The sequence below is a fragment of the Acomys russatus genome, chromosome 21 (assembly GCF_903995435.1).
Source record: "Acomys russatus chromosome 21, mAcoRus1.1, whole genome shotgun sequence".
NCBI classification, from domain to species: Eukaryota; Metazoa; Chordata; class Mammalia; order Rodentia; family Muridae; genus Acomys; species Acomys russatus.
In genome coordinates this window covers 18,202,515-18,227,981 of record NC_067157.1, presented here as the reverse complement: position 1 = coordinate 18,227,981, position 25,467 = coordinate 18,202,515, and the positions used below count along the sequence as shown (strand labels likewise).

General features: G+C 40.8%; 2 protein-coding genes across 8 annotated transcripts in view; one reads left to right on the top strand and one right to left on the bottom strand.

Annotated features, from left to right (window-relative positions):
- The window catches only part of Mcm9 (minichromosome maintenance 9 homologous recombination repair factor), a 75,442-nt gene that overhangs the window by 11,897 nt on the left and 38,078 nt on the right, over positions 1-25,467 (top strand). For 2 of the 7 annotated variants that reach the window (XM_051164560.1, XM_051164553.1), the window contains 2 exons: positions 1,063-1,188; positions 2,596-2,715. In XM_051164560.1, coding sequence (XP_051020517.1) covers positions 1,063-1,188; positions 2,596-2,715 — 246 coding nt within the window. Of the gene's footprint in view, positions 1-1,062; positions 1,189-2,595; positions 2,716-3,336; positions 3,456-5,058; positions 5,306-15,373; positions 15,767-25,467 lie in introns of those variants that run through there. The other 5 variants (XM_051164557.1, XM_051164555.1, XM_051164556.1 and 2 more) reach the window with 5 other exon arrangements.
- On the bottom strand, positions 5,985-17,703 carry Asf1a (anti-silencing function 1A histone chaperone). The gene is made up of 4 exons (XM_051164561.1): positions 17,227-17,703; positions 12,136-12,251; positions 7,821-7,997; positions 5,985-6,443 (listed from the first exon to the last, which is right to left on the bottom strand). Exons 1-4 carry the CDS (start codon positions 17,333-17,335, stop codon positions 6,231-6,233), a joined length of 615 nt encoding a protein of 204 aa, XP_051020518.1. The 5' UTR covers positions 17,336-17,703; the 3' UTR covers positions 5,985-6,230.

Here is a 25,467-nt window from a genome sequence, read left to right as displayed (position 1 = left end):
CCTTCTAGTAGTTGGTGCACTAGTAGATTGGCTATGCTCTCCTTCTGGTCACCTTTAAATAAGGGATTGCTCTCTACCATCCCTGCTGTTCTAGGGCTCATCACCACCGAGTACCTGCCACTGAGTCAGTGTTGAGCCACTGCATGGGGAAGCAGCTCCAGGGTTAGTTTATTCCCCAACCCCAAAATGATTCAGACTCATTGCAAAAAGTAGTCTTTGTACATGGGGCGACCAGTCATGCCAAGGCTCAGGTCAGTCACTAGCTCAGATGAGCGCCTGGGTGAAATGCTTTACTTATGAATACACTAGAGCAATTCCCAGATCTGGTGCTTTTATTTAAAGCACACAATTGGACCTTGGATTACTGGGGTTGTATTTTGCAGTTACTTTAATATGCTGATACCACAGTAACTTATTAAAAAAAATTTTTTTCCCAAATAATCAGAACACACATCAAGTCAACTTGCAAGGTGAATTAACTTTACTTCTCTTTCTCTTGTAGTTTCAGAAGCTCCACAAACCCCAGCTTAGCTCTGTAAAAGTTACCAGTTACAATGCCTCATTGCCAAGGCTGAATATATTCTTTTAACTAAGTAGTGGGATGATTTTAGTGACATTACCAGAGAACAGATGACCGCCTTATGTTAAGGGATGAAAGTTGAAAGTGAACAGGAAATGTCTTTTTTTATTCAGTATGACCAATTTATAGAAACTTAAGTAGGTAGCAGCCAGGCAAGAAGCCACTCTTCATGGCACTAAACTTTAAACAAGGTTAGTGCCCTATGGTGGCATATATCCTAACACTTGGGAGACTGCGGCAGAGAGAAACATTTGAAATCAACCACCTTTGGCTACTTTCCAGGATCATCTTGAAAACTAGAAATGAAATAGAAAATCAGAAACTAAACAGAGCTATTCACTCTCTATTCATTCGACTTGGCCTTCCTTATGATTTTAAATTGGCACAAAGAATGTGTTTATAAGAAAGTACTACGGGACAGGGAGATTTCAGTCAGCGTTCTTAGAAAACTACTGATAACGTGTCATCTTCCTCACTTCCAGGGAGGAATGAAATATTGGCCAGCTTGTGTCCGCAAGTGTTCGGCATGTATGTAGTAAAGCTTGCCGTGGCCATGGTACTGGCTGGCGGAACCCAAAGAACTGATGCTGCAGGAACAAGGGTCAGAGGTCAGTATATACTCTTTTGAGAAATACTAACATTATAGAGGGGAAAGGTGACTCCTCTTTCTTGAGCAAAAACTGCTTGTTGCCGGGTGAATTATAATGGCACACATGTTTAAAAATGCCAAAATAAAATCCTTTACTTTCTATACTAAGTTAAAGAATTAAGGTTAGAAGCTGCCTATAGAGCTGTTGGTTCTCTAAGTGTAGTTTCTGATGACTGGTTGCTCATACTTAGTCTACATCCATATTTATCAGAGCCTCTTTCTATAGTTCCAGAAAGATGAAAGAAATCACTAAATTTTTCAGTGGTTATATACTACAAGCCTGTGAAGGTGCCACAAAATTGGCTCCTTTGACTCAAAAGGGAAAGAGAGAGCATGACAGAGAGATTAGAAATGCTGTTTCTTAATGTCTCCAAGCTGGTCTCCATCTGTGACTGTGACTGCTGCTCACAGTCTCTGCTGCTGATTCTCCTGATAGGAGACAGCAAATCTGCCATCTGCCAGGAGCTGCTGCTGCAGGTCACACTTCAAGCAAAGACTACTCCAAATGTGCAACACTATCTGAGTGGCAGCAAGCTCCTGCGCAGCAAGCATGGCACGCACAGGGCTGTTATCACCAGAGTTAACCCGAGGACTAAAATAACATTCCCCTAAGCCAGGCTGTTAGCAGAACTCTAAAACCATATAGTGGAGTAGCAGACAGACAGACGCAGTTTATAAACTGTATATTTCGATCATCTGTTATCCTCAAGGCACTTCGCCAAATGTTGAGCTTAGATAATGGTTTCTTATAATGTATTCAGAAAATACTTACTACTAAAGAAATTTGTTTGTCCAACGAAAATATCTGCCATAGAACAGGCAGATATTTCTGTTGAGTGTGAAATTGAACATTGTATCATTTTAAGGTACTCAATTAAGCTATTAGAATTTATATAAATGAAAATGTTTTTATTCAGTTAATATAATCATAATGGCTTGATATGTATAAAGCACTTATAAAATCCCCACCATTTAGAAGTACTTTAGAAAATAAAATAAAGCCTTATACGGACAGCTTTAATCACATTAGTTTGAATTTAAAAATAGATAAAAATCAGAAAATGTTTATAAGTCAAGGATTTTTAAAATGTTAAACATGGGCCTAAGCATCTGAAAATAGCACATACTCTATTAAAAGATTTAAAGTTTTAAATGTCACATTCAGTAATCAAACATTGCTATATTTGTGACAACTAAATTTTCTAAAGATTTTTAGTTAACTCCTTCCTTGAAGAGCCTTGCATAAAACATCAGAAATATGTAAAATGGGTTGGGTTGGCACTTCATATGAGCCACTCTTTTTTATTAGTCATATGGTATTCATAGGTCCTTTTAAGAATTTTTAACACGCATATACTTTTTCTAGGTGAATCTCACCTTTTATTGGTTGGGGATCCTGGCACAGGGAAATCGCAATTCCTCAAATATGCAGCAAAGATTACACCAAGGTCTGTTCTGACCACAGGAATTGGATCTACTAGTGCAGGTACTGTAATGATAGTTTTAACTAACTGACTTAATGCAGAAGCAAGCACAGTTATTTTCTTATGAAAATGTACCTGTTGTAGAATATATTTTGAATCAGTTTTTTCAGTTACTGCCAAAAATTGAAGGAAATGTATCATCTTTTTGTGTACTATTAAGAAAATATTTCAAAAAGGTCCATGTCCTCTGTTTGGAACTTAGTTTTATGTAGGAATATGTGAAGATGTCAGTTTATAAAGATCTACCAAGCAGAACACCAAAATATGGAAATTCATTTACGATCAATTCATTTATAGACGGCATATAGCTTAAGGCATTTCCATGGACAACACTGGCTCCCAATGACACCTCTTAGGGAGATTTGTGCATTTAGAAATACATACTAAGAGATTTTGCTCATACACTGTCAGTAATTCAGCAAAGTATGTTTAAAAGCTCTTACAGATAGACTGTTAATATCTAGTTATAAAGTGACAGGAAATTTAGAGAAAATAATTTTTTAAACTGTGTCTTGATGTTTTCTACATTTAGTTTTGGTTATTTCTCCTGTACTAAAAACAGGAGTTTACCTTCATATATTGTACATGTTAAGAAAGCCTTATTGCTGTGGTCTCTCCTCAAGAGTACTTAGAAGACACTTAAACTCTGAAATTCATCATGAAAGGAAACAGCCCAATAGTTCCATCGAAGGACTTTGAACACAGAATTAGCAAGTATTGATAGGATGGGGTCTGTGAATTGAGGATACCGCAAGAGAAGGAGGGCCGAGCAAGAGCACCGCTGTACATTCTCAACTCCTCAGCCAGACTATGTGTAATTACATGAAATGACTCCTAACCAATTATGTAGGCTGTCGAGAAACAAGCCCATGCCATCATGCAGGCCATTATTAATGTCAGACAGCTGAGGAAATATTACAACAAATGGCTATGACTTCAAAGTGTTAATGAAAATGTAAAGTGAATTAGCACATTTCCCACATTTTAAATGTCAAGATATAATCCAAAGGTAAGAAAAGGTTGGTAAAGATTTTATAAGTGGAGGAACTTATCACCACTTCTTACCCACTCAAAAGATGTCAGTGGCCTTTTGTCACTCTTTTGTAGTCCATGAGAGTTAGGCTGCACACAGTAAGGTGCGGCAAAGAGCTATTCTCATGTAAATGTATACTTGTGTTGGAGGGTCATACAGTATTCCACACTATGGACTGTGATATAAAACCATGCCATAGTCTTTCTTTTCTTTAAATTTTGTATTACCTTTCATCTACTTATTTTGTGTGTGCATATGTGGAGATTAGATGACAACTTGTAGGAGTCAGTTTTCTCCTACTACCATGTGAATCCAGAGCATTGAACTCAAGTAGTCAGGCTTGGCACCTTTACCCACAGATCATGCTGATAGCCCCAATAGACTTTCTTGCTATGAATGAGCAAATGCAAGCATGACTCCTCAGTTTTCTGGAATGTTTCCTCAACTCAAAGGATACTTTCACCAACCACTCACCTAGCTCTTTAGTGGCATGCATGGTGCATGCATGTAATTCACCATTTATTCTCATCAAAGAGGAAATGGTGCTGGGTGTGGTGGGGCACGCCTTTAATCCCAGCCCTCAGGAGGCAGAGGCGGGCGAGATCTCTAGATTGGAGGCCAGCCTGATCTACGTAATGAGTTCAGGACAGCCAGTGCTACATGAGAGACCCTATCTCAAAAGAAAAAAAAAAAAAGAAACGGGGTGGGCAAGCTCTAAGCTTTTTAGGTATAATTCAGACATAATGTTTGTAAATGAGGCTAAACATGAGGAAAATACCTGCATATGCTAGTTTCTTAGTTCTTAATGATTAATTTAGACAGTTCTATTACTATTCGTTTATTTTATTTTTAAGTTCTATAGAGCAGTGGCAATAGTTTTATGTATCAAACTTTTGTGACAATGGGCTATACATTTAAAAGTGATATAAAAACCTAACCATATAATGTCATTACAAAGTGGTTTTTATAATCAGACTAAATACTCCAGTGACTTGCTTTACTTGATTTAGTTTGTATGTTTTATTTCTAATAAGCTTTTTCCTACTGTATTGAACACTGAATTCTTTTAACATTTTCTAACTGCAGTTAGAAAAAAAAATGAGATTTATTTTCATAGGTTTAGTAGTCAGAAGTATTTTATTTTTAAAATCTATAAACTGGGTAATGGACAATACTGTAATAATCTGGAGTATTAAATTTCAAAGTTTAACATTTAACAAGACTTTGTTTCACAAATTCACCTTTTAAAATAGAAAAAAATATGTACAACTTAAGAGTCTATATTTAAACAAAAGCCCTTTCCTCTCCTCAGACTTTAGAAGTGCAGTATAAAGCTTAGATGTGAAGGCACTGCATAACTTGCATCCTATGGCAGTCCTGCATCTCATCACCAAGACCCAAATGAAAATATTCTACTGTAAATTTAATGGATCAAAACTTCAAAGTACCTATTTCTTATTAAAATAAGCTATTGGCCCATTTATTTGGTGAATTCCTTTCTAAAACTGTTCTTCAAAAAAAATTGTCTCTAGAAAGCTGTCTAGAATATGTCAGTACAGATATGCTTACGCCTCACACCTTAATGAGAACCAGACGATAATGGGGCATGATAGCTGCAAAACATTAAGACATACTTCCTAAAGTAGCCAGCCTATTAGGATAAAGCTAAGTGCACCTTTCTAACTTCCCCTTCTACAGCAATAGTGCCAGCAACACAGGGTAGAGTCCCTGTAAACTAAGGGAGAAGATCTGAGCCATCTAACGTACTCTTAGAGACCTTGTGTTTGCTCTTGCCATGTTGAAATCTCTGGACAATAAGGACTTATGATAGTGGTTTCTCAGTTTTAGAAGTAGGAAAGCATACACCATAGTCAGAGGGACTTCAAAGGCAGCCGCAGTTGTTATGTGAAAGCCAGAAGTCCAGTGTAATGTAAGCTGTGGAGGAAGCCACAAGCTACACTGGGGTGGCTTAGAAAAACCCTACCTAGTGCTTTGTAACTGACTTCAGATTCCCCTTTTAAAGACACCTTTTTCATTACAGAATGGAACTTTGCTCCTTAAATAAAAAGGACACTTTCCTCACAGGAAAAAGCATTTTTGTTGAAGTAAACTTTGTTCTTTTAAAGGCTAGTAAAAAGTATTATTGTCCAAGAGGCTAAACCACCTTCACAACTTGGTTTAATAACTGATAATTTTTCTTTTTATAAGTGCTTTAATTACATATAAAGGAGAAGAAAATAATATATATGCTTTAATCAGATTAGTTTCATGAACAAATAAAATAACACATTAGAGAAAAAAAGTACTTAAAAATAGTTGTATTTATATTCCACAATTTGCTCAAATACTGGTTTTCTTATAAACTTTCTACAGGATGTTTTTAAACAAATTCTTCACATTTCACGTTAACTATGTACTTACGGAACTTCAGGGAAATAGTTCTGTTTTTAATAGCTTAATCTGTTCTAATGGGATGGCACGTGGTCACAGGCAGTCCATGTGTGGTTCTAACATGACACTGAGTGAGTTTTCTGATGTGGACCATCCCTTTGAAGCTGAAGGTAATGTATCTGTTGAAAGAAGGGACTGTAGATTGGGGTTACTGCTCTCTGCATCTTCCAGTTTTTCTGTGTTATCTTCCCAGTTAATGTGGAATCTTGTGACTCTGGGATTAGATGCCAAAATATTCCTTTGAAGCTAGAAAGAGAAACATTGAAATGATAAGCCCTGGAAAGTTAGACTTCCATGTGCAACCTGGGTGGCTGTTAATCCCTTTAAAGGGCTGTATTCATATGCAGGGGCACCAGCAAGCCAAGCATGTGAACACAACTAGCAAGCAAGGACCACAACAGAAAATAGCAAAAGAACTATTAGACTTCAGAAACGAGGTGGGGTGGGGTAGGGGGGCATCGACTGAGCTACATCCCCCCCTCCCAAAACAAGTAGCAGCTTTTATATTCCTGTTTCCTAAAGGGATAATGGAGAGAAAGGTACTTCCGAACACCTGTTAGAAGAGGATGTTTTCATTAAGTATGTTCTTAGCCTGATGTATTTTCAGGCTGCAGATAATAGGTCGGTGCAGAAGTACTCTGGATGAGTCCCTAGATTCAATCCTAAGCAGAGAAATAAAATACAAAAGACTTGAACAATCTTCCTCAAACAGAACCTCAATTATTGGGATCCTAACAGTAACATATTAAAACTCATTTTTAGAAACATTATTCTAGTTTCTTTTACTGCCATACAAAGGTTCTACAAAGAGTAACCCTGGCTCAACAGGAAGTCTCCACACAGTGAAAAGCATTCCACCCTCACCAACAGAAAGGAGAACTCTGTAATCTATAGCAAGACCAGGCAGATAAGAACGTCAGTCAGTTTATTTACAAAGTCACCAGTAACTAAACCCCTTAACTGTTCCAGGTGGCAAATTCTAAAGACACTGTTTTTAAGATGACTGAATCAGGTTTTAATGTCTCAGACTTTTAACTTGTTACCAGAAATATTTCCCCCTTAGCTTAACACTAAGCACAGCAGACAGCACAACAGATGGGCATGGTAACAACTGTAATCCTAAAACCCAGACATCGGAGGAAGAATGACATCTAGTCAAGGCCAGCTTGGGCTACAGCAGAAAATCCTGTCTCAAAACCACCACAAAAGAAATGAACCACAAAACCACTTTAATCTTGTCAAGACTTTGGGAAGAGTCATAGGCAAAAATATTTTTAATCACTTCACTACAAATATAAGGCCTTGCATGTCCTCGAGACTAAAGTGAAATACCTAATGGCAAACAGAGAATGCTAATGCTGCGCAGCCGCTATAAGCAAAGGCCTGCTTTTTGCAGGAAGCTCCTCTGTTTTTCTAAACCATAAGACTCAAGATAGCCACCTAACATTGATTTCTGGGGAGCTAGGGTTGAGGTCATTCATGCAAAAGGAACAGTGATTAGTTTGTTCAAGCACTACAAAACTTCAGATCTGCTTTAAGGCCATGTTCATAGTATACAATGAGATAGCAACCCGTAAAAACTAGACAGTACAAGTAATTAAAAAGGAATAGTAAGAAAATTACCTTAGAAAAGTCTGGTTTTACTGGTGGATTTTCCCTTAATTCTGTTTCAGTATATTCATTATTTACATAGTAGCCAACTCTAATAAATTCTTGACCTCGGTAGGTGCAAGTAATTAGCACAACTGTTACCCCCACTGCGTCGGCATCTGGAATGAGCCCTGCATTCGGTGCATCAGCCTAGAATAATTTAGAAAGAAATACAAAAAGGCTGTTAGTGGCAGGTACAGTGCATGAGCGAGCTTCAATTACCTTGGCACTACTTGAAACCACATTAGTGGGGAAAATGATTTTATTAATTTATTTTTGGCTTTAGAGGCAGAAGCCTGTTATATCACCCTGGCTGGCCTGTTACTGTTCAACCCAAGCCAGCCTCAAATTCATTTTGCTCTGGCTCCTGAGGGCTAAGAGTTACAAGTGAACATCACTACAGCCAACCAACAAATATTCTTTGGTGGGAATTAGTTTATACCTAGAAAATAAGGTTCACATAGTAGTAGTACTGGGTACCCTCAGTACTTGGAAGCATGATTATAGCCAAAGAAAGAAATAATTCTGGTTTTACTGTGTGGTGATTAATTATATAATATTCATTATAAAATCCATTTTTTTTATAATCGAATCAATCATTGTATTGATCCTAACCTCTTGCAGTCCTAAGTTTCAGTCTCAAACTACTATGTAGCAAATTAGTTCCAGAGAGCCTATTTATCCTATCAGTTTCCCTCTTCTATCCAGGACCCTTAGGTGTCCTCAGTAGTCATTCTTAGGTAAGACTGACAGCAGAGGTCAGGGATGGAGCCCACCCAGCTCAGTCCCCAGCACCATAAGTAAGTAGTAACCATGTAAACAGTGACTACAAATAACAATGGATCTTAGAAACTACAGAGCAAAGTTTGAAAAACTGAAAACCGTATTGTAATTAGTCATTTTTCTGGGTAATAAAGACAGTGTACTGTTTACATACACTGTGGAAATTCAATGCAGGCAAAGACTGTTTAGGCAGATGACACCAAAGACCATGTTTTGAACCATGGTGAACCTTGAGGAATGAAGACAGTGAAACAACAGAACTAGAAGAGATTGAAAATGCCAGGAAAAGCTGAGGTATTGTTCAGGGCTTGACACTGACAAGTCAGAGTGATGGCTGAGGCATCCAAGTACAACCTGAAACAGCCATTCTGTGTGGAAAACAAACTCTAGCATGAATTTACTGTTTTCCAGTACCAGGGAATGGCCTTTGCGTATGAACAGTGCATGGGAACTTTTAAGACTATGTTTATTTTGTACACATCACGTAGCTGACACTAAAGCCATAGACATTCACGGAGACTAAAAATCTCTATCACCTTCAGTCTCTCTTACCTGGTCACTCAGCACCTCATTTCTAATGGTTGGGTGTTCCTTCATCTATTATGCAGAATACTACTAACTAAGCTTTCTTTTTTTTGTGATTAAGGGCGAGTTTTATTTTCTTCCTTTCAAGTTTTATCTTCATTTTTAAAAATCATTCACATTACATCCCAATTTTAATACCCTTGCTCTGACCTTCCTGTTCCCACCCTCCTTCTCTTTTTCATTCTATTCCTTTCCGTGTGCCCTCTGACAGGTGGAATCTTCATCCCCCACCATCTGAGGGACTGCCAGGAGCTCCACAAGGAGATTATCAAGGCTGACTGACTGAGCTTTCTAACTTGTCTCCTCAGTTCCAGCCTGTTGCTTATACTGCTATTTACATAGGCATCTGTTTCTATCCCATTGGCAGATCTAAAACCTTAGAGGCTTTAGTTCCTTTTCTAAGAGGTAAACATATTTAACATCATTTATAAGGCTCTTCACAACTTTGTAATTCTCCTGTGTGTGAGAGAGGTGTTCTGAGAGAGGAAAGAGGCATCCTCTGTGTGTCAAACAGTGCCTCTTGGCTGTAAAGTTCTTTTTCCCACCCTATCCTAAATTTATCTCTTGATATCTTCATCAAACCTATTTTCCAGGCAAGGTCTTTTTTAGTTCACAAGGTAGCAGCTTCCCTTTTTATGTATTTATTTGACACAAATATTCTAATATATGTCTTAATAATCTAAATGCAGCTATGAAAACTTCTTAGTTTAGAATTTTCTCATTATTCAGTTCCCAGTCTGATGGGTTATATGATTCCTTTGGACAGACAGCAAGCATTGCAACATAGACTGTCTCCTGTAGAATATACCGTTTGTCCTACAAGTCTTATTCACCCCTGGGTTACTTTTAGGGTAGCCAAAAAGATTCTCACACACCTGGAAATGGGTGAAGATGGGAAAGAGTTCAGTAATGTTTCTACCACCCAGCAAATCAGCTGTAGTTGTGTCTGTGTTTAAAAACATGTTTGTGAGAGGATTTAGCTTGACCAAATTTGGGTCAAGAAATATGTACATCTCTCAGTCATTAAGGATGTAGTGTGGTGGCACACGCCTTTAATCCCAGCACTCAGGGGGCGGATCGCTATGAGTTCGAGGCCAGCCTGGTCTACAAAGCAAGTCCAGGACAGCCAAGGCTACACAGAGCGACCCTGTCTCAAAAAACAAAAACAAAAAAATGTAGAAGTGATGGGGATCACTTTTGTTGACCCAATCCAATACTGGGCAGATGTCTGGACATCTCCCTGCTAGTCTTAGACCCATTCCTAAGAAAGGCATAGTTAACTATTCTGAAGCAAAACAGCAGACCAGGAAAATAGACAGTTGTCTCATAACACAAAACAAAAACTGTACCTTAGTTTCTTCTTGCTAATAACTGTCAGAGTTTGAAAACTGCGCAGACTAACACATGACCTAAATCACAGGACTCTGTCTGCTCTTTTTGCCAACATTTCACTGATACCAACAAAAAGCTACATGCTGCTATAAGCTTATCCTTACAGCACTAAATCCAAAAGCTTCGAGGTAGTCTAAGCATAAACACAAAAGATTTGCAGATACTAACTTCAAAACCATGACATACAAGTTTTCACAGCAATACGAAGGGTATATATGACTGACTATACATTAAGCTGAGCTTCTTTTACTACGTCATGAATTAGCAGTACAGTATGTAGTCCCAGGCTTGTGGGTCCAAGCAAATCCTGCCTCTTTATATAATGAGAAATAATAGTTTTAATTAATTACAGATGTGGCTAGTTTTGTCAGTAATTTGCTAATTGCCTTATTCTTTGTAACATTCTTAAGAGTTGGCTCATTAGTGAGGTCACATGTCTTCATAAGCAGAGGCATCAGACCTGCCTGAGGCTGCAGTGCTTCCTTAGGCATTCTGTGTAGCTATGGCTTTCCCAAGGTTATGCACACACACAACTCAGTTTAATGGCACTTTTAATTAAAGTATTGCAGCCTTTAAATTACTGTAGTTGAGCTTTTCTTTGCCATTTGTTTATAGACACTAAATTATGTGGAGTTTCCTAATAGAAAATACTCAAGCCCAGATTCTCAGTTCTGTATTTAAAAGGCATCATCTCTTAACAGTGTGCTCTTCAGCAACTCTTCACCCATTTCTAATGGGATTATTTCTACAAGAGTTTTCACTGAAACTGTCCTGTCTGTGGAAGGAGAAATAAGGTCAGGCATAGGAAGAAAGAGAGTTTTCTCCTGGATTATAACCGCAGTGAGTCTTGGTTAGGCAGAAATACGTCTAACAAAAATTACGTTATTTAAAAGCTAGCTCATTACTCCTTGCGGTATTATAAATATCTCCCTCTAAGACTCATGGATAATTGAAAAAAAGTTACTAGTTTTATATAGCAATTTAACATAAAGTAGGAGAGAGAGCAATCTTTCATAGAAGACAATGTCTGAAGCTTAGGCACAGATCTAAATACTGTCCGAGGTCTCTGAGAAGATAATGCACACTAAGAGACTGTCTACTGACAGGCTATAACCAGGTAATAGATTTGTCACACTCCTTTCATTCCAATGGCTCAAGTCACACATCTCTATCTGCTAACATATTTCTTAGCCTTGCAGTTACTGACTGCCAAAATGAGGCTGTTGCTACCACACCAGCAGATGCATAGTACTGACCAGTATGCCATTTGAATACATGTTTGGAGATGCTTTCACCTTGAAAGATTGTTCCACAGGACAAAACCAAACTCAACCTTGTATGCCATGACACATACAGTTTATGGTGTAGTCTGTCTAGTTCCCAAAAGTAAACACTCTAGCATCCCTGAATTGACGGCAGACTAATGTGAGAGTAGATGAAGCAAAATTAACACAGAAAGGATAAGGCTCTGAGATCATTTAGTCTATTAGAAACACATTTGGCATATACATATCAAGATTAACCTTACCTGAAATACAAACATATGCCTTCCTGCAGGAACGGGACCCACTAAAACAGAGTCTAAAACTTGATCGTATTCTTCACTTTCTGCAGAGCCCACATAGATAATTTTCCACTCCAAGTCTAGGGTTAAAAATTAAAAACATTATTTCATACCAGCAGTTATATTAGCATGATAAAGTCTCTTTGTTGTCCACTTAACTGCTAAATGGCTTCTTATCCAGAAGAATATAGAAATGTTCCTTACGAATTTTGTAACCAGAATTCATATTTCATGCCAATAACTTCTCCAAATTCTTTCATAAAGTGTGCCTCAGAAATTGAAGAAACACTAAAAGTTTGCCATAAGTACTCATAAAGCAAAATGGCATAGTAAGTACTCAGAGACCTCCTTTAGTACAGCACACCGGCAACAGTAATCCCATTGCCCAGCTGATTTATTGTGCAACCTCCCAGCCTTTCTGTGCACCATTTTTAACCTCATCACTGTGGAAAAATCACTAGCAAACCTTCCATTGGGTTCAGAAGGAAGGGCCTTCAACTCATCATCTGACGTAAGTTTGGCAGTCTGTTACCTCATCATTCTTGCTGGCTAGTAGAATAGCTGATGACATTTGTTACTAACTTACAGTTACTGTTGATGTGTATTACCAACTGGATACAGTGGGGGCATTTCCTCATGTTCCTCCTTTCTGGCACATTCTTAAAACCGGAAGAGGAAACCAAGATCCTTACACCTCTTCATAGGGCAGAGTACTCCCATAGCATGTGAGCAGGGACATGACACACTCACTCACAGCAGAAGACTTGCCTTGTAATTCAACCTAGATTCCTCTAAGCACTCTTAGAAAACTTCTCTATGGAGAACTAAGGAGTGAAACCACTGCGTTTTGAAGGAGCCTGCTCTTTAAACACAGGAAGAAGATGACAGATAACCTCCTGCGGTGTGGTCTGTGCTTGGCTTCATTACAGCAAGACTATACCGAGCACTTCCAAGGGGTTGTACTTCTGGTTCACACTGGAGAGTGTTAACTAAGCCTTTTTTGTGTAATTATGTAGGTTATTTCCTAAATTTGTAAGAGTATTGGTACTCCTTTGTATTCGTACTATATTGCAAACTAAAACTTTTTGATTGGCAACTTCCTTATTATTACTGTTTTAAAAGTCAGCAGTTACTTCTTGACTCTTGTGTCATGGCTCTACCAGAGACTAAGGCTATCTGTATTGCCAGCTTTTGCTACATTTCCAGATTCAGGTTCCTGCATCTACAGAGCATAGACAAGCTGCCCTGTCCTGAGGTTGGGATGGGGAGCAATACAGCCAGATCATGCAATGTGTGACGCTCACCATTAAGGACATTACAGTGAGCCGCACCATTGTTGTTGTTGTTCTGGGAGTCAGACCTGGAGCTTAATCACCCTAGGTACCCACTTTACCATGGAGCCCCAGCCCTACAGCCCTACAGCCCTGGCTCTCAATCTTCCTAACGCTGCAGCCCTTTAACACAGTCCCTCAAGTTGTGCTGACCCCCAGCCACAAAGTTAGCTTTGTTGCTACTTCATAACTGTAATTTTGATACTGTCATGAATCGTAATGTAAACATCTGTGTTTTACAATGGTCTTTTGGGGGGTTGCAACCCAAGGTTTTGAGCAGAGAAGTGACAGGGATCCACCTTTCATCTAAAAGGGCCGTTTTCACTGTGTTGTGTAGACTGTATGAGGGCAAGGGAACAGCTGAGAATGGCAGTCGTGCTGTGGGTGAGTTATGGTTGCCATGGGGGCGGTGTAAAGCACTTACATCCTACATTAAGTTTGGAAATGGAAGCAGCAGTAGCCGTGTGTGTGTGTCTAGAATAAAATGATCAGAAGTTAGTATTACACATGCCTGAGATGTCTATTAGATGTTTAAGTATAGACACGCGTAAGTCAGGTTTTTAAAAAAGGAAATTTGGCAACAATACATAGACAAGGGAAGGAGTGGGATTCCTGGGCAGCCTCAGCCAACACCAAAGTTGACAGGGCAGGAAGAGGAAGGATCAATAATACAGTTTAGGAAGCTAGTGGCCAACGAGGGAAGTGACCCAAATGAAGAAAAGACATTTTTAAGGAGAAGGGTATACGAAACCCACTAACTTACCTAAGGTGAACGTTTTATCATACAGATAAAATTATTCAAGCACATACATACTGTGTATGTTATATAAACAAGAAAACTGAGACTTGGAGAAGCTAAGTAATCTAAAATTCACAGCTTACAGATCAGAATCAGAATTCAAGTTGGGTTGCTGGTACTCAAAAGAGCATTGGCTTTTTCCAAAAAAAAAAAAAAAAAAAAAAAAGAAAGAAAGAAAGAAAAAAAAAAGCTACTGGGTACAACTTGCCCTTTCTAGCTTTAGGTAATGGAATTAATGAAGATTAGAGGTTGGGTAAGGACAGTAATCGAGAGCTAGACAATCTAACCTTACCAAGAAGACAATGTAAACTCAGTGTTCCTTTCCTTAATAAGGGCTGTGGCACTACAGGAGTTATGAGCTGAAGTTTATTTATTTATTTATTTAAAAAGTTAACTTTTTCCATCCAACCATGGTAATCCCAGGCAGAAAGTATCTCTCCATGTGTGGTGGGAAGGATGTTACCAAGGAAAATTTAATTTAATTACACTTCTGGGAAGATCTGTGGTCTACTAGAAAAGTATAAAGCCTTTGCAATCAGAACAGGCCCAGACTTTCAAAGTATGAAGCCACAGGCTCAATTCTGATGGCACTGCAAATATTAAAGCCTAGAAACTGCAGACAGGCCAATCAAACTTGTATAGGCTTAGTGATGAAGCATGATAAAGGCCCTACTTAAAATCCCTCTTATACACTGTAAGAATGTGGGGTAGATGGGAGTGGGGGTGGGCATTGATGGGCAGGTCACAGGACAACTGGATGGAGTCAGTTCTATCGGTACCATGTGGGTTCTGGTGATTCACAGACAGGTAGTGTAGGTAGAAAGTGGCTTCACTGTCCTTTAAATCCCACTTTTTAATGTGCTCTACTCCTACACGTAGGCCCTATAAAAGAAACAACCCTGTTATCTTTAGAGCAAATGCAACTTACAGCTTCTTCTGAAGCACTGCTACAAGGCAAAAAAAGGTTAAACTATTTCAAGACTACTGACAAGTATAAGAAATGGCAGCTAATCAGTGGGTTGGAGGTAGACACAAATTATAAACTCAAAATTCCCTTTATTTTATTTTGTAGTTTGATCTCAAGAACTTATTTAAAGAAAAAAAAAAGTCACAGTACAACAAAAGCATGGAACCTAGAAAAGAGCTTTTGCAGAGTAAGTCAGCTCCATTTTCTTACTCCATACAGCCTCTAGGTGGAGTACACAGGAATGGCACCTTTTTTAAAGATTCCTTTTGAGCTTTGGAATGACTCAGCTTAAAATATCCCAAAATAATGGCGCCCTGGTTTTGAAATGTTCTGGAGGAAGGCATGGTCTTGACATGAAAGACGCCACTGTTGTGAAAGGATGCCAGTTTAAAATGGAAGGCAGTTTGGTCTCTGGGTGGCTGGTTTCGAACTATCCAGTGTAGTGACTCTGTAACAATATCCTAGATCACGTGTTCCCTGAACAAAGTTGACTCCTAAGACGGAAGCGTCGTTTGGGATCCACCTGCAGCATGAAGAACTTCTGATGTCTCCGACACTGCTATTGAGTTAGGATAGAGCCACCCATGTTTCTACTTTATACTTGTTCATTAGTATATAAGCTAAAATCCAAAGTTGGGTGTAGAAATGCTTTTACTAATATACCATGGGAGAGCAACAGTTTGGGTAACAAGCAAATCAGCCTTACGCTTACACCATCACAGCCTATTTGGAGACTACTATATTCTAAATCTCAAGTCAATCTTCAAAACAGGTCCCACTCATTAACCGTGCATTTATACTTTATGTATGTACTAAAAACAAGAGGGGCACATTTTTAAAGTGATGGTTAGATAAAGGAGTGGAGGAAAGAGTTGTGACTTCCTTTTTACAATTTTAAAAAGTGTATTGCGGTGGTTTGTATAAAGTAAAGTACACTGTAGAGGTTTTTTTAAAAAAGCCTTTTAAATGAAAAAAATTCTTTCTGTCATGATTAGGGTAATATTCCTAAAAGGCATTTTGTCGAAATACTTCCAAGTCCCAAGATATCCTCCTAGTTAACTAAAATTAACACTGAAGTTAAACTTTTTGTTTCAAATTCTGAAAATGAAGCACCAATTTTAATAAAATCTTTTTTAAAAAGGCAATGAGAAGCTCACACTTTAGCTTTCTAAATTCTCTATATATTGCATTATTTCGCATTTTTTAAAAACCACGAATCGTACTTCAGAAAGGGCTTTGCATTCTACTTCCTAGCCAACGTTTGTATTTTCTCCATCAGCCTGGACGTGGAGCTATTTTAATTGCATCTTCACACGTTCTGAAGAAAAAAGTCTTTCAGACTTTTTAGAAGCCAGAGATGAAGTGCCTGGAATTGGCTAAGCGCCTGCTCTTGCTCTGGGGTGGGATGGAACTTCCTAGCTCTTCACTGTTTGTCTGCGAGGTTTCCCGTCCCCGGGGAGAGGCGTCCACGCTGCTCTGGAGGCTGCGCGCAGCATCCCGGGCACCCGCGGGGAGCTCGGCGGGGAGGACGGCGGCCCCCGGGAGCCCGGCGCCCGCCTTCCGCGCTGGTTGGTGGAGGGAGCGGGAGAGCGGCGCGAGGACAGCCTCGGCGGGGCTCGGGCGGGAAGGCGCGGGCCGGCTCGCCCCTGGCGGCCCGCAGCAGGCGCCGCGCCGCCCGGTAAGATGGCTCCGCTCCCCGCCGGGCCGCGGGGCCCTGGGGCCGCCGAGGCCGCACGACCCCCGCCGGGGCCGCCCAGCGCCGCCCGCCGCAGACAAAGCTGACAACATGGCTCCCTCCGCCCGGTAAGTTGCTCGCAAGTTGCGGCGCGGCCGGCGTCCCTCAACTTCAAGTTTCCCTCGCATGGCCGCCCTCCCGCCGCCCGCGGCCCACCCCGCGCGAGGCCGGGCCGGGAAACTTTAACGTCCGCCGCCGCAACTGACAGCCCGGCGCCACTCACCTTCAGACAGGTCCTCGATGCACTCGAAGGTGATCTCGAACTGGAACGGGTTGTAGAAAGGCGACGGGTTATCCAGCACCACTACATTGTTCACCTGAACCTTTGCCATATTTTGAAGAAAACACAAACAATGGGGCCGGGGCTGGCGGCAGCACAGAGTCCCGCGCGCGGCCGCTCGGAGAGCGCAGACCCCCGCCCCGGCGCGGCCCGACGTCGTGCAGCGGCGACTTGAGAAACTTTTTTTTTTTGCCCCCTTTTTATTTACACGGCAGCACTCCTCCACTGTGTTTTGCAGCTTTCCTATTTCACTAAACTACAGCCCATTCTGCTCCGGTAACTAGCAGCGTTGCCCGCGATTGGCTGCCCCCGAGCTCTGACCCTCCTCCTCCAGCGAGGGCCGCGGCGGCGAGCAAGATGGGCTCCCGCTCGCGGAAAGGACGGGAAACTTTCACTGCGGCTCCACCTGCTGGTGTGGACCAGGACAAAAGCGCAGAACAAAGTGAGTGGAATAGGGGCTGGGAGGCCCGCGCGGAGGCCGCCGCCGGCGGGGAGGGGGGAGGGGGAGCGACGGCGCAGGCCCCGCCCCGACCGGCGGGCTCGCGCCTCACGTCGGGCGTGGCCGCGGCGGGACGGAGGGGGCGGGGCCGGCGAGGGGGCGGGGCCGGGGCAGTGGCGGGAGGGCGCGAGCGGGTCCGGCATGTGCGAAGCGTGGGCCTCGGGGTTTTCGGTTTCTCCGCCTGAGCCTTCACCGCTCCTGCCTCGGTACCACGGCTGTGCGGGCTCTGCTGAATTTACCACATTAGAGGAGCTCTTTCCTCACTCGCCAGGCCCTGCTGCCTGGGTTTCTTGTAATGGTTGGGATTAGGGAGAAGGAAGGTCTGGTTGCAATGGAAATAAATTGCAGTTCTTAGACCCATGTGAGCTCGAAAGGAGCAAGCCATTTTGGAAACCAAGTTCTTGGCTACTTATCAACATTTCGGCGCGACGGAGCGGTTCAATGGATACAAAACGAAGGCAGGGTGATTTTTACACACACACATACACAGCGAGAGAGACTGGAAAAATCTAAATATGCCATCTTCAGGCTGCACCTTAGATTTCTTCCCATTTCAAATCTGAAAAGACCGAGAGTGAAAGTGAGGGAGGGGGATAAAAGGATCGGTTAAAGCAAGGTTTCTGCCGATTTGGAAGAGCAGAGCAAAACATAAAAGAGTAATAAATGGAAGTGTCAGAAGACCAAAAGTCAGCAAATAACACATGTATTAGTAATAGAGTATGAGAAAGCAGAAAACACAAAGGTATACCATAACATTTGGTCCTCAAGAAATTTATACCAACCATTCGTAAATTTAGATTTTAAGCAACACAAATTCTGAGGCGCCTATAATGCCTGTGAAACCACTTCAAGGCCGAATTGAGGAAACGTAGCTTGTTTGTGCTACTTAGCTACTTTGGTGGGCGGGAAAACGGAAGCTTTTAACACCTTTGTGAATGTGAACTGTTTCTTTTTACTAAGTTGAGGTGTTACTCATAAACTATTTTATGAGGTTTTTTTTTTTTAAGTTTCTTTTTTTCCCCCCTTGTATAAATGAAACTACTAAACTTAAATTCAGAATGAAAATTGTTTCTTAGTACTAAACTGCAGGTGAAGTTTTGTCGAGTTTGCAGAATTTTGATTAGTCATTTTTTGGACATGTTGAGACTCAGGTGGGCTGCTAGTGATGAGATAGAAATCTTTGTCCGATGGGCTTTTAAAGTTATTGAGGAACAGGCCCGTACACGCTTAAGGAAACTCAGCTGAGGAGAGAACCACTTTTATTGTCGGTATCCCAAGCAGTCAAATAAGGCCTACCAGTTTAATCACCGCTGTTTACGTCATCGGATACAAGTCACACCGTCACACCTTGGTCATAGTCATTCATTACCATGGCTGATAAACAGTACACACAGCTCTTATTAATTTTAGTCTTCCATGATACCAGCCAAGATAAAGAAAAAAACTATATTATGCTGTAAGACAAGCTGAATTTATAAAATACAGTGACCATTTGAAGATTAAAGCAGGACTCAATGAGGTTGTCTTATGCAGTTATGGCAGGCAGCCTGGAGAGTCCAGTGCTTTATGAAAATGATCTTACGTGTTTATTGAATGCATGTGCTGTTTGCCAGAGATGTGTTGTAGTGAATTATAGGCAACTTGCTTCTGGTGTGCGTGTGTGTGATCAGGGACTAAGAAGATCCACCTGGTTGTCAGGACTTTGGTTCATTTTCTTACAAGATTTTTTTTGTTGTTTGTTTAGAAAGTCACATATGGGCTGGAGAGATGGCTCAGAGGTTAAGAGTACTGTCTGCTCTTCCAGAGGTCCTGAGTTCAATTCCTGGCAATCCCATGGTGGCCCACAACCATCTATAATGTGATCTGATGCCCTATTCTGACATATAGGTGTACATGCAAATAGAGCACTCATATACATAAAAAAGAAAATAAATATTTAATAAATAAATAAATAGTCATATATAACAGCATTTGGAGGGGCCTTCTTTTTCCCTGGGACATCCAAGAGCTATCTTAAGGCCTCTATTTTGGCTCATTAAATTTTTTTAAGAGAAACCTTTCTCCAATAGTTTCCTCACCATGTGCAATACTTTTAGAATCCTAATCCCTTTTTCCCCTGCAGAACCCTTAGTTCACTGTGCTATGTGTCTAAGTAAACTGTCAGACTTTAGGAAAAAGTACATAACAGCATCATGCCATCTCACAGGCAGAACCTCGCCTATTGACTCCCAGCAGAAAGCCAGAGTACAACTCGTGGATCAGAATGCAGGGGTCGCACCTGAGGAGTAAAGACCGCAAATCACTACTTTCTACTTGTTTCCCTTTTTTGAGGAAAGCTACCTGAAAGATTGTTAGCTTTTTGGGAATGAAAACTGTAAGCTTACTGCCTAGGGCTGTAGTTAGGGGCTGAACTGTGTTTCCCTCAAATTCCTATACTGAAGCCCTATCTAGTGCCGCAGACTGTGGTACTGGTTTAAATAGGTCCCAGAAAGAGGGGATTAAGCTACATGGGCTATTGAGGATACCAGTCAGGGTGCATCTTACTTCAGTCTCTTCTCTTCACTTTTAAAAAAAAAAGTGCATTTGAAGAAACACTGCACGATACATGCATAAAGGCATCTCAAGGAAAGAACAAGAAGGCAGCATTCACAAGCTCAGGGACTGGCCTCTGAGGAAACAAGACAAAGCTTTCAGTCTTGGAAGGGCCTGTCCTTGGGTCTGGGAGGAAGTAGATTTCTGCTGCTTAGCTCACCTGTGAGACTTCGTTACCAGAGCACTAAAACAGACTGTCGCACATTTTATTCCCATAGCCAGTTAAGGTTGCGTGAGTGTTTCAACATGCTTAGTCCTAATGCTCATCAGTTATCAAGCACCTTCTGAGCGATGGGATGTAGTGAGGACGCTGTGGATCCACACGCAGAGCGCTTCTCCAGGGGAAGAGTCTAGTGTGGAGCAGGTACCTTGACATTTGAATAGACAAGAGTGTTTCCATGGATCCAGAACTGCTCTCCAGAGGGCTTCTAAGACTCTGAAACATTTAGTTAAATTACTCGGAGACTAAGAAAAAGCAAGTTAAATTCACTAGGATTAAAAATGTGCTGAATGAAATTTTCTTGTAACAGGGAATTAAGTGGAGTCTCAGTCCTGCCTGCTGCAAAGGTAAAATAGAAATGGTGGAGTAACTTCTTAAAAGGATACTGTTGGATACATGCAGTAAACCTAGAACCCCTATCCAGATCTAGCCAATGGACAGCACATTCTCCACAGTTGTGTAGAGAGCAGGGACTGACTTGAACAGGGACTCTGGTGCCCCCTATTTGAACACATCCCCTTGGTGGGGAGACTTGGTGACACTTGGAAGAAGAGTAAGCAGATTACCAGGAAGAGACCAGGTAGGCTGTGATCTTATAGTGGGGGACAATGTCCCCATCTGTCACAGACCTAGGAGAGAGGGATAGGGAGAAAGAGGAAGATACAAGTGAGGGGATAACAAATGAGATGTAATCTGAATAAATTACTTAAATAAAAATAAAAAATAAAAATAAAAAAAAAAGGATACTGTCCTGGTAGGGGAGCACCCACATGCGTGAAGGTCCAAGGACAGTTTTGTATAGTAGCCGCTTGAGGCTGTATGTGGGTTCTGGGGACGGAACTCAGGCATGTGCTGGGCCATATTGCAGACCCTGAACCTTGCTTCTGTTGCGTCTTTTTTGTCTTATATTACACAATCACTGTGTTGTCTTTGAAAGTTATTTGTACTAAAACTCCTGTAAGTGTTGCTTCTGTTTGCTGGTTTGTTTCTGCTCTTGTTTTGCAATGCTGCAAACTGAGTCCAGGTCCTCACACATGATAAGCAAGTTGTATCCCACCCAGGCCTATGGAGCTGTGATCTTTGTTAGCTTAAAGGCTCCATGTTCTTACAGTGACAATGGCAAAGCTTAGTGACAAAATTTAGTTTTAAACACCATTTTCCATGTAAAAATGTAGAATATGCAGATTTGCTGAGTTTTCAGATATTTCTAATAAATCTCAATTGTTTTAATTTATTGCATATATACAGAGAACGTTTATTATGTTAAATGTCTGTGCTGAGCTCTAACATAAAGATAAAATAGAAAAAGCAGATAAAGTCCTTATGGCCCAGTAGCGAAGGTAGCTTGTGTGATCAAAAAGTACGATGAAAGAGGGAGATTTAGGTTCTGTTTTTGTTTTGTTTTTTTTTTCAAGACAGGGTTTCTCTGTGTAGCCTTGGCCATCCTGGACTCACTTTGTAGACCAGGCTGGCCTCGAACTCACAGCGATCCGCCTGCCTCTGCCTCCCGAGTGCTGGAATTAAAGGCGTGCGCCACCACACCCGGCTTAGGTTCTGTTTTAATCAGTGACATTAAAATGAGCAAAAGAAATGTTCTTTACTCTTGTAAAGAATGTTTAAACAGCAGACACTCTGAGCAACCCAGTACCCTAGAATGGTTAGGAGGGTAAGGTGGTACCATCCAGGACAGCAGCTAAGGGCTGCTACTTAGGAGTTGACTACGATAAATGCTGTCATACTTACTCTGTCTTCACCACAGCAGGTAAAATATAAAATGTTCTTTATGTGCAGAAAAATAAAATTAGGGGGGCTAAAATTAGGCAGGCTAGCACTGTGTTAATGACTTCATTAATGAATCCCTAAAGAACAAAAGTCTGTGAATGCGATGGCCAAGGTGGGTGCTGGAGAATGGGCATGTTCCGGCCAAACTGAGAGACTCTCCCAATGGAGGTCTTTCAGTCAGCGAGCCTATTTTGAAAAGACAGCCCTGAAAGTGGGGGAGGGTAGAGCCACACTTCGTACCCTGCATCCTTATCTATTTTAGAGTTGATGCCAAATTAGGAGCCATTTTCTGCTTTTTCTTGGGTTTGACTTAAAGGTAATTATCTTTTTTTTTTTTCCCTTAGAGGAGGGGGTGGAGGATATGTGTGTGTTCATAAAACATGGTACATATATGGGAGGTAAGAGGACAACCAGAACCGGCTCTCTCCCCTTTCAGCCTGGGTTCTGGGGATCAGTTCTAGGTGGTCAGGCTTGCATGCCCAGCCCTTTGCCCAGTGAGCCGTCTCACCAGCCCTTTAAATGTCCTAATGTATCCATGTTTTAAATACAGTGCCTTTTTCTCATTATGTGCTCCATAGCATTACTAAATGTTTTTGCAGTTTGATACTATGGCTATCTATAAGTCTGTTAAAAACTTCTTAAAGATTCCTGCTATATAGCTCTGATACCTGTTTGTAGTTGAACCACTGTGAAAACCCATTAGATAGCTACAAATTAAAGGATTCTGCTTTGTAAAGCAGCATTGTTATGTGAATGTTGAAATTTGTTTCATTGTTACTACATTGCTTTAACCAGTGTATTAGTGGAATTGTCTAAAATTTATTCTGTTTCTTCTAAGTTCTTTTTTGGTTTTTTGAGATAGGTTTTCTCTGTGTAGCCTTGGCTGTCCTAGAACTCATTCTGTAGACCACGCTGGCCTCGAACTCACAGAGATCCGCCTGCCTCTGCCTCCCTAGTGCACCACCACTGCCCAGTTTATTTCTAATTTCTTCATCCTCTTTTAAATCAGGTCCTTCTAACCCCTTGAACAGCGTGTCTTCTTCCATTTTTATATTTCTTTACCTCTCCCACTCCTCACAGTTTTCCTCTTTACCTTATACTGGAATGCTATGGGGAGGTGGTGAATAGACAATCAGATCTTTAAAACATCTCTAGGCTAGACCACTGCTTGTACAAAGTCACTGCTAACCAAAGCAGCTTTTTCTAATTGATTGCTATAGAGACAAATGACATTAAATGGAGTCACATTTGCCAGAGACTAAAGCGAGTAGGCTTTGTAAGGCTTATGCATGTTTGTGGCCCTTTCGAGACAGAAGCTAGGAAGGGTATGAAGGATACAGATTTCACAAATGAACTAATGAGTAATTAATTGGCAGAGGCTGCCCCTTAGGTATGAGTGCACAGTATTTTATATTAACTACAGCTTAACTGAAATATAAATTGTAGCACATTCTCTCATTGACATGTCTAATTCGATAGCTTTTTAAGGATATTCGGCATCATGCTTTCATCACCACAATTTTAGAGTATTTCATCCTCTCCAGCAGGTGCTTTTAGGCCTGCCACGATACTTTACACCTGTAATCCCCGCAGTCAGAAGGCTGAGACAGACAACGGCTAGCTCAAGTGCAGCCTGGGCTACAAAGTAACATCTTGACTCAAAATACAAAATATCAAAAACAGCCGGGTGCGGTGGTGCAGACCTTATTCCCAGCACCAGAAGACAGAGGCAGAAGTGAGTCCAATGCCACCCAGGTCTACATAGACAGTTCCAGGCGCACCAAGGCTGCACAGTAAGCCCTGTCTTAAAAAACGTTTACATATCTGTGTGTGCACATGCACTATATGTGAATATATGTGAATATATACTTTAAGGTCTTTAACTATCACTCCCAGTGTTGCATTTTATAGCCTTGTCTATTCTGACCAACATCTTTCAAACATGTCTTTGATATTTTCATCCATGGGATAGCATTTATTCATACTTAATTTGCTTTTGCTACCCAACAATGTTGTACTTTATGGATATTCACTGTCGGTTGATGACATTTGAGTCGCTTCTACTTTTGTATATTATGTATAATATTGCTAGTAATATTTGTATGCAGAGTTTTTACATATGTCTGTTTTCATTTCTTTACATTTACTCTTAGGGATGTATAGTAATTCCTTTTGAGGAGCCACCAGATTGTTTCTAAAAATATCTGCACCATTTTTCAGTCCTATTAGACAAGAGTGTCCCAATTTCTCATTATATCTACACTTGTTATCTTGTGTTTTTTGAGGGGTCTGGAGAGAAGGCTCAGCAGTTGGGAGTACTGACTGCTCTGCCAGAGGGCTAAGTTCAGTTCCCAGCTCCCTCATGACAGCTAACAACCCTCTATAACTCTAGTCCCAGGAGTCCAACAGAACTCTCCTCAGGCCTCCATAAACATCAGCACACAAGTGTGGTGCACAGCATACATGCAGGTAGAACTCTCATAAATTAAAAAAATTCTAAAATATGGTTTTGATTATAGCATGGTGATACCTAAAGTCTGTTCGTTGGGATGTTTGAGTTGTATTTCTGCAGCAGCTAAAGCTGTTTAACTTCCGTTTACATGTTGGACATTTGTTTATCCTGTGGGGAGGCCATCTTCAGAAGTTTTCCCATTTTTAGTTGGCTCATTTATTTTCTTTAGTTTGGAGCTATGCACTTTACATAATCCAAGTCATGTCTTCTCAGTGCATAGATTTGATTAATTTCTGTAGGGTTTTTTGTTGTTGTTGATATCTTTTCCAGTATAAAAAGCGTGTGTGTGTGTGTGTGTGTGTGTGTGTGTGTGTGTGTGTGTGTGTAAACTGTTTTATCTAATTTTATTTATTTATTTTGGCTTTTGTTTGTAATTTCTCAAAACCATTACCTAGCCCAAGGTGAAAGATTTACAGTAGAATTTTGTTTTGTTTTATTTCCTACTTGTTGTAAGGAACAGTATCCACTCAGAACACTCCAGGACCAAGTTCTCAGCACAAAAGATGTATTTGCTCCAGAGGGACAAAGGGCGGGGCATAAGAGAAAATGACAGGAGGAAGAGGACAAAGGGAGAAGGGG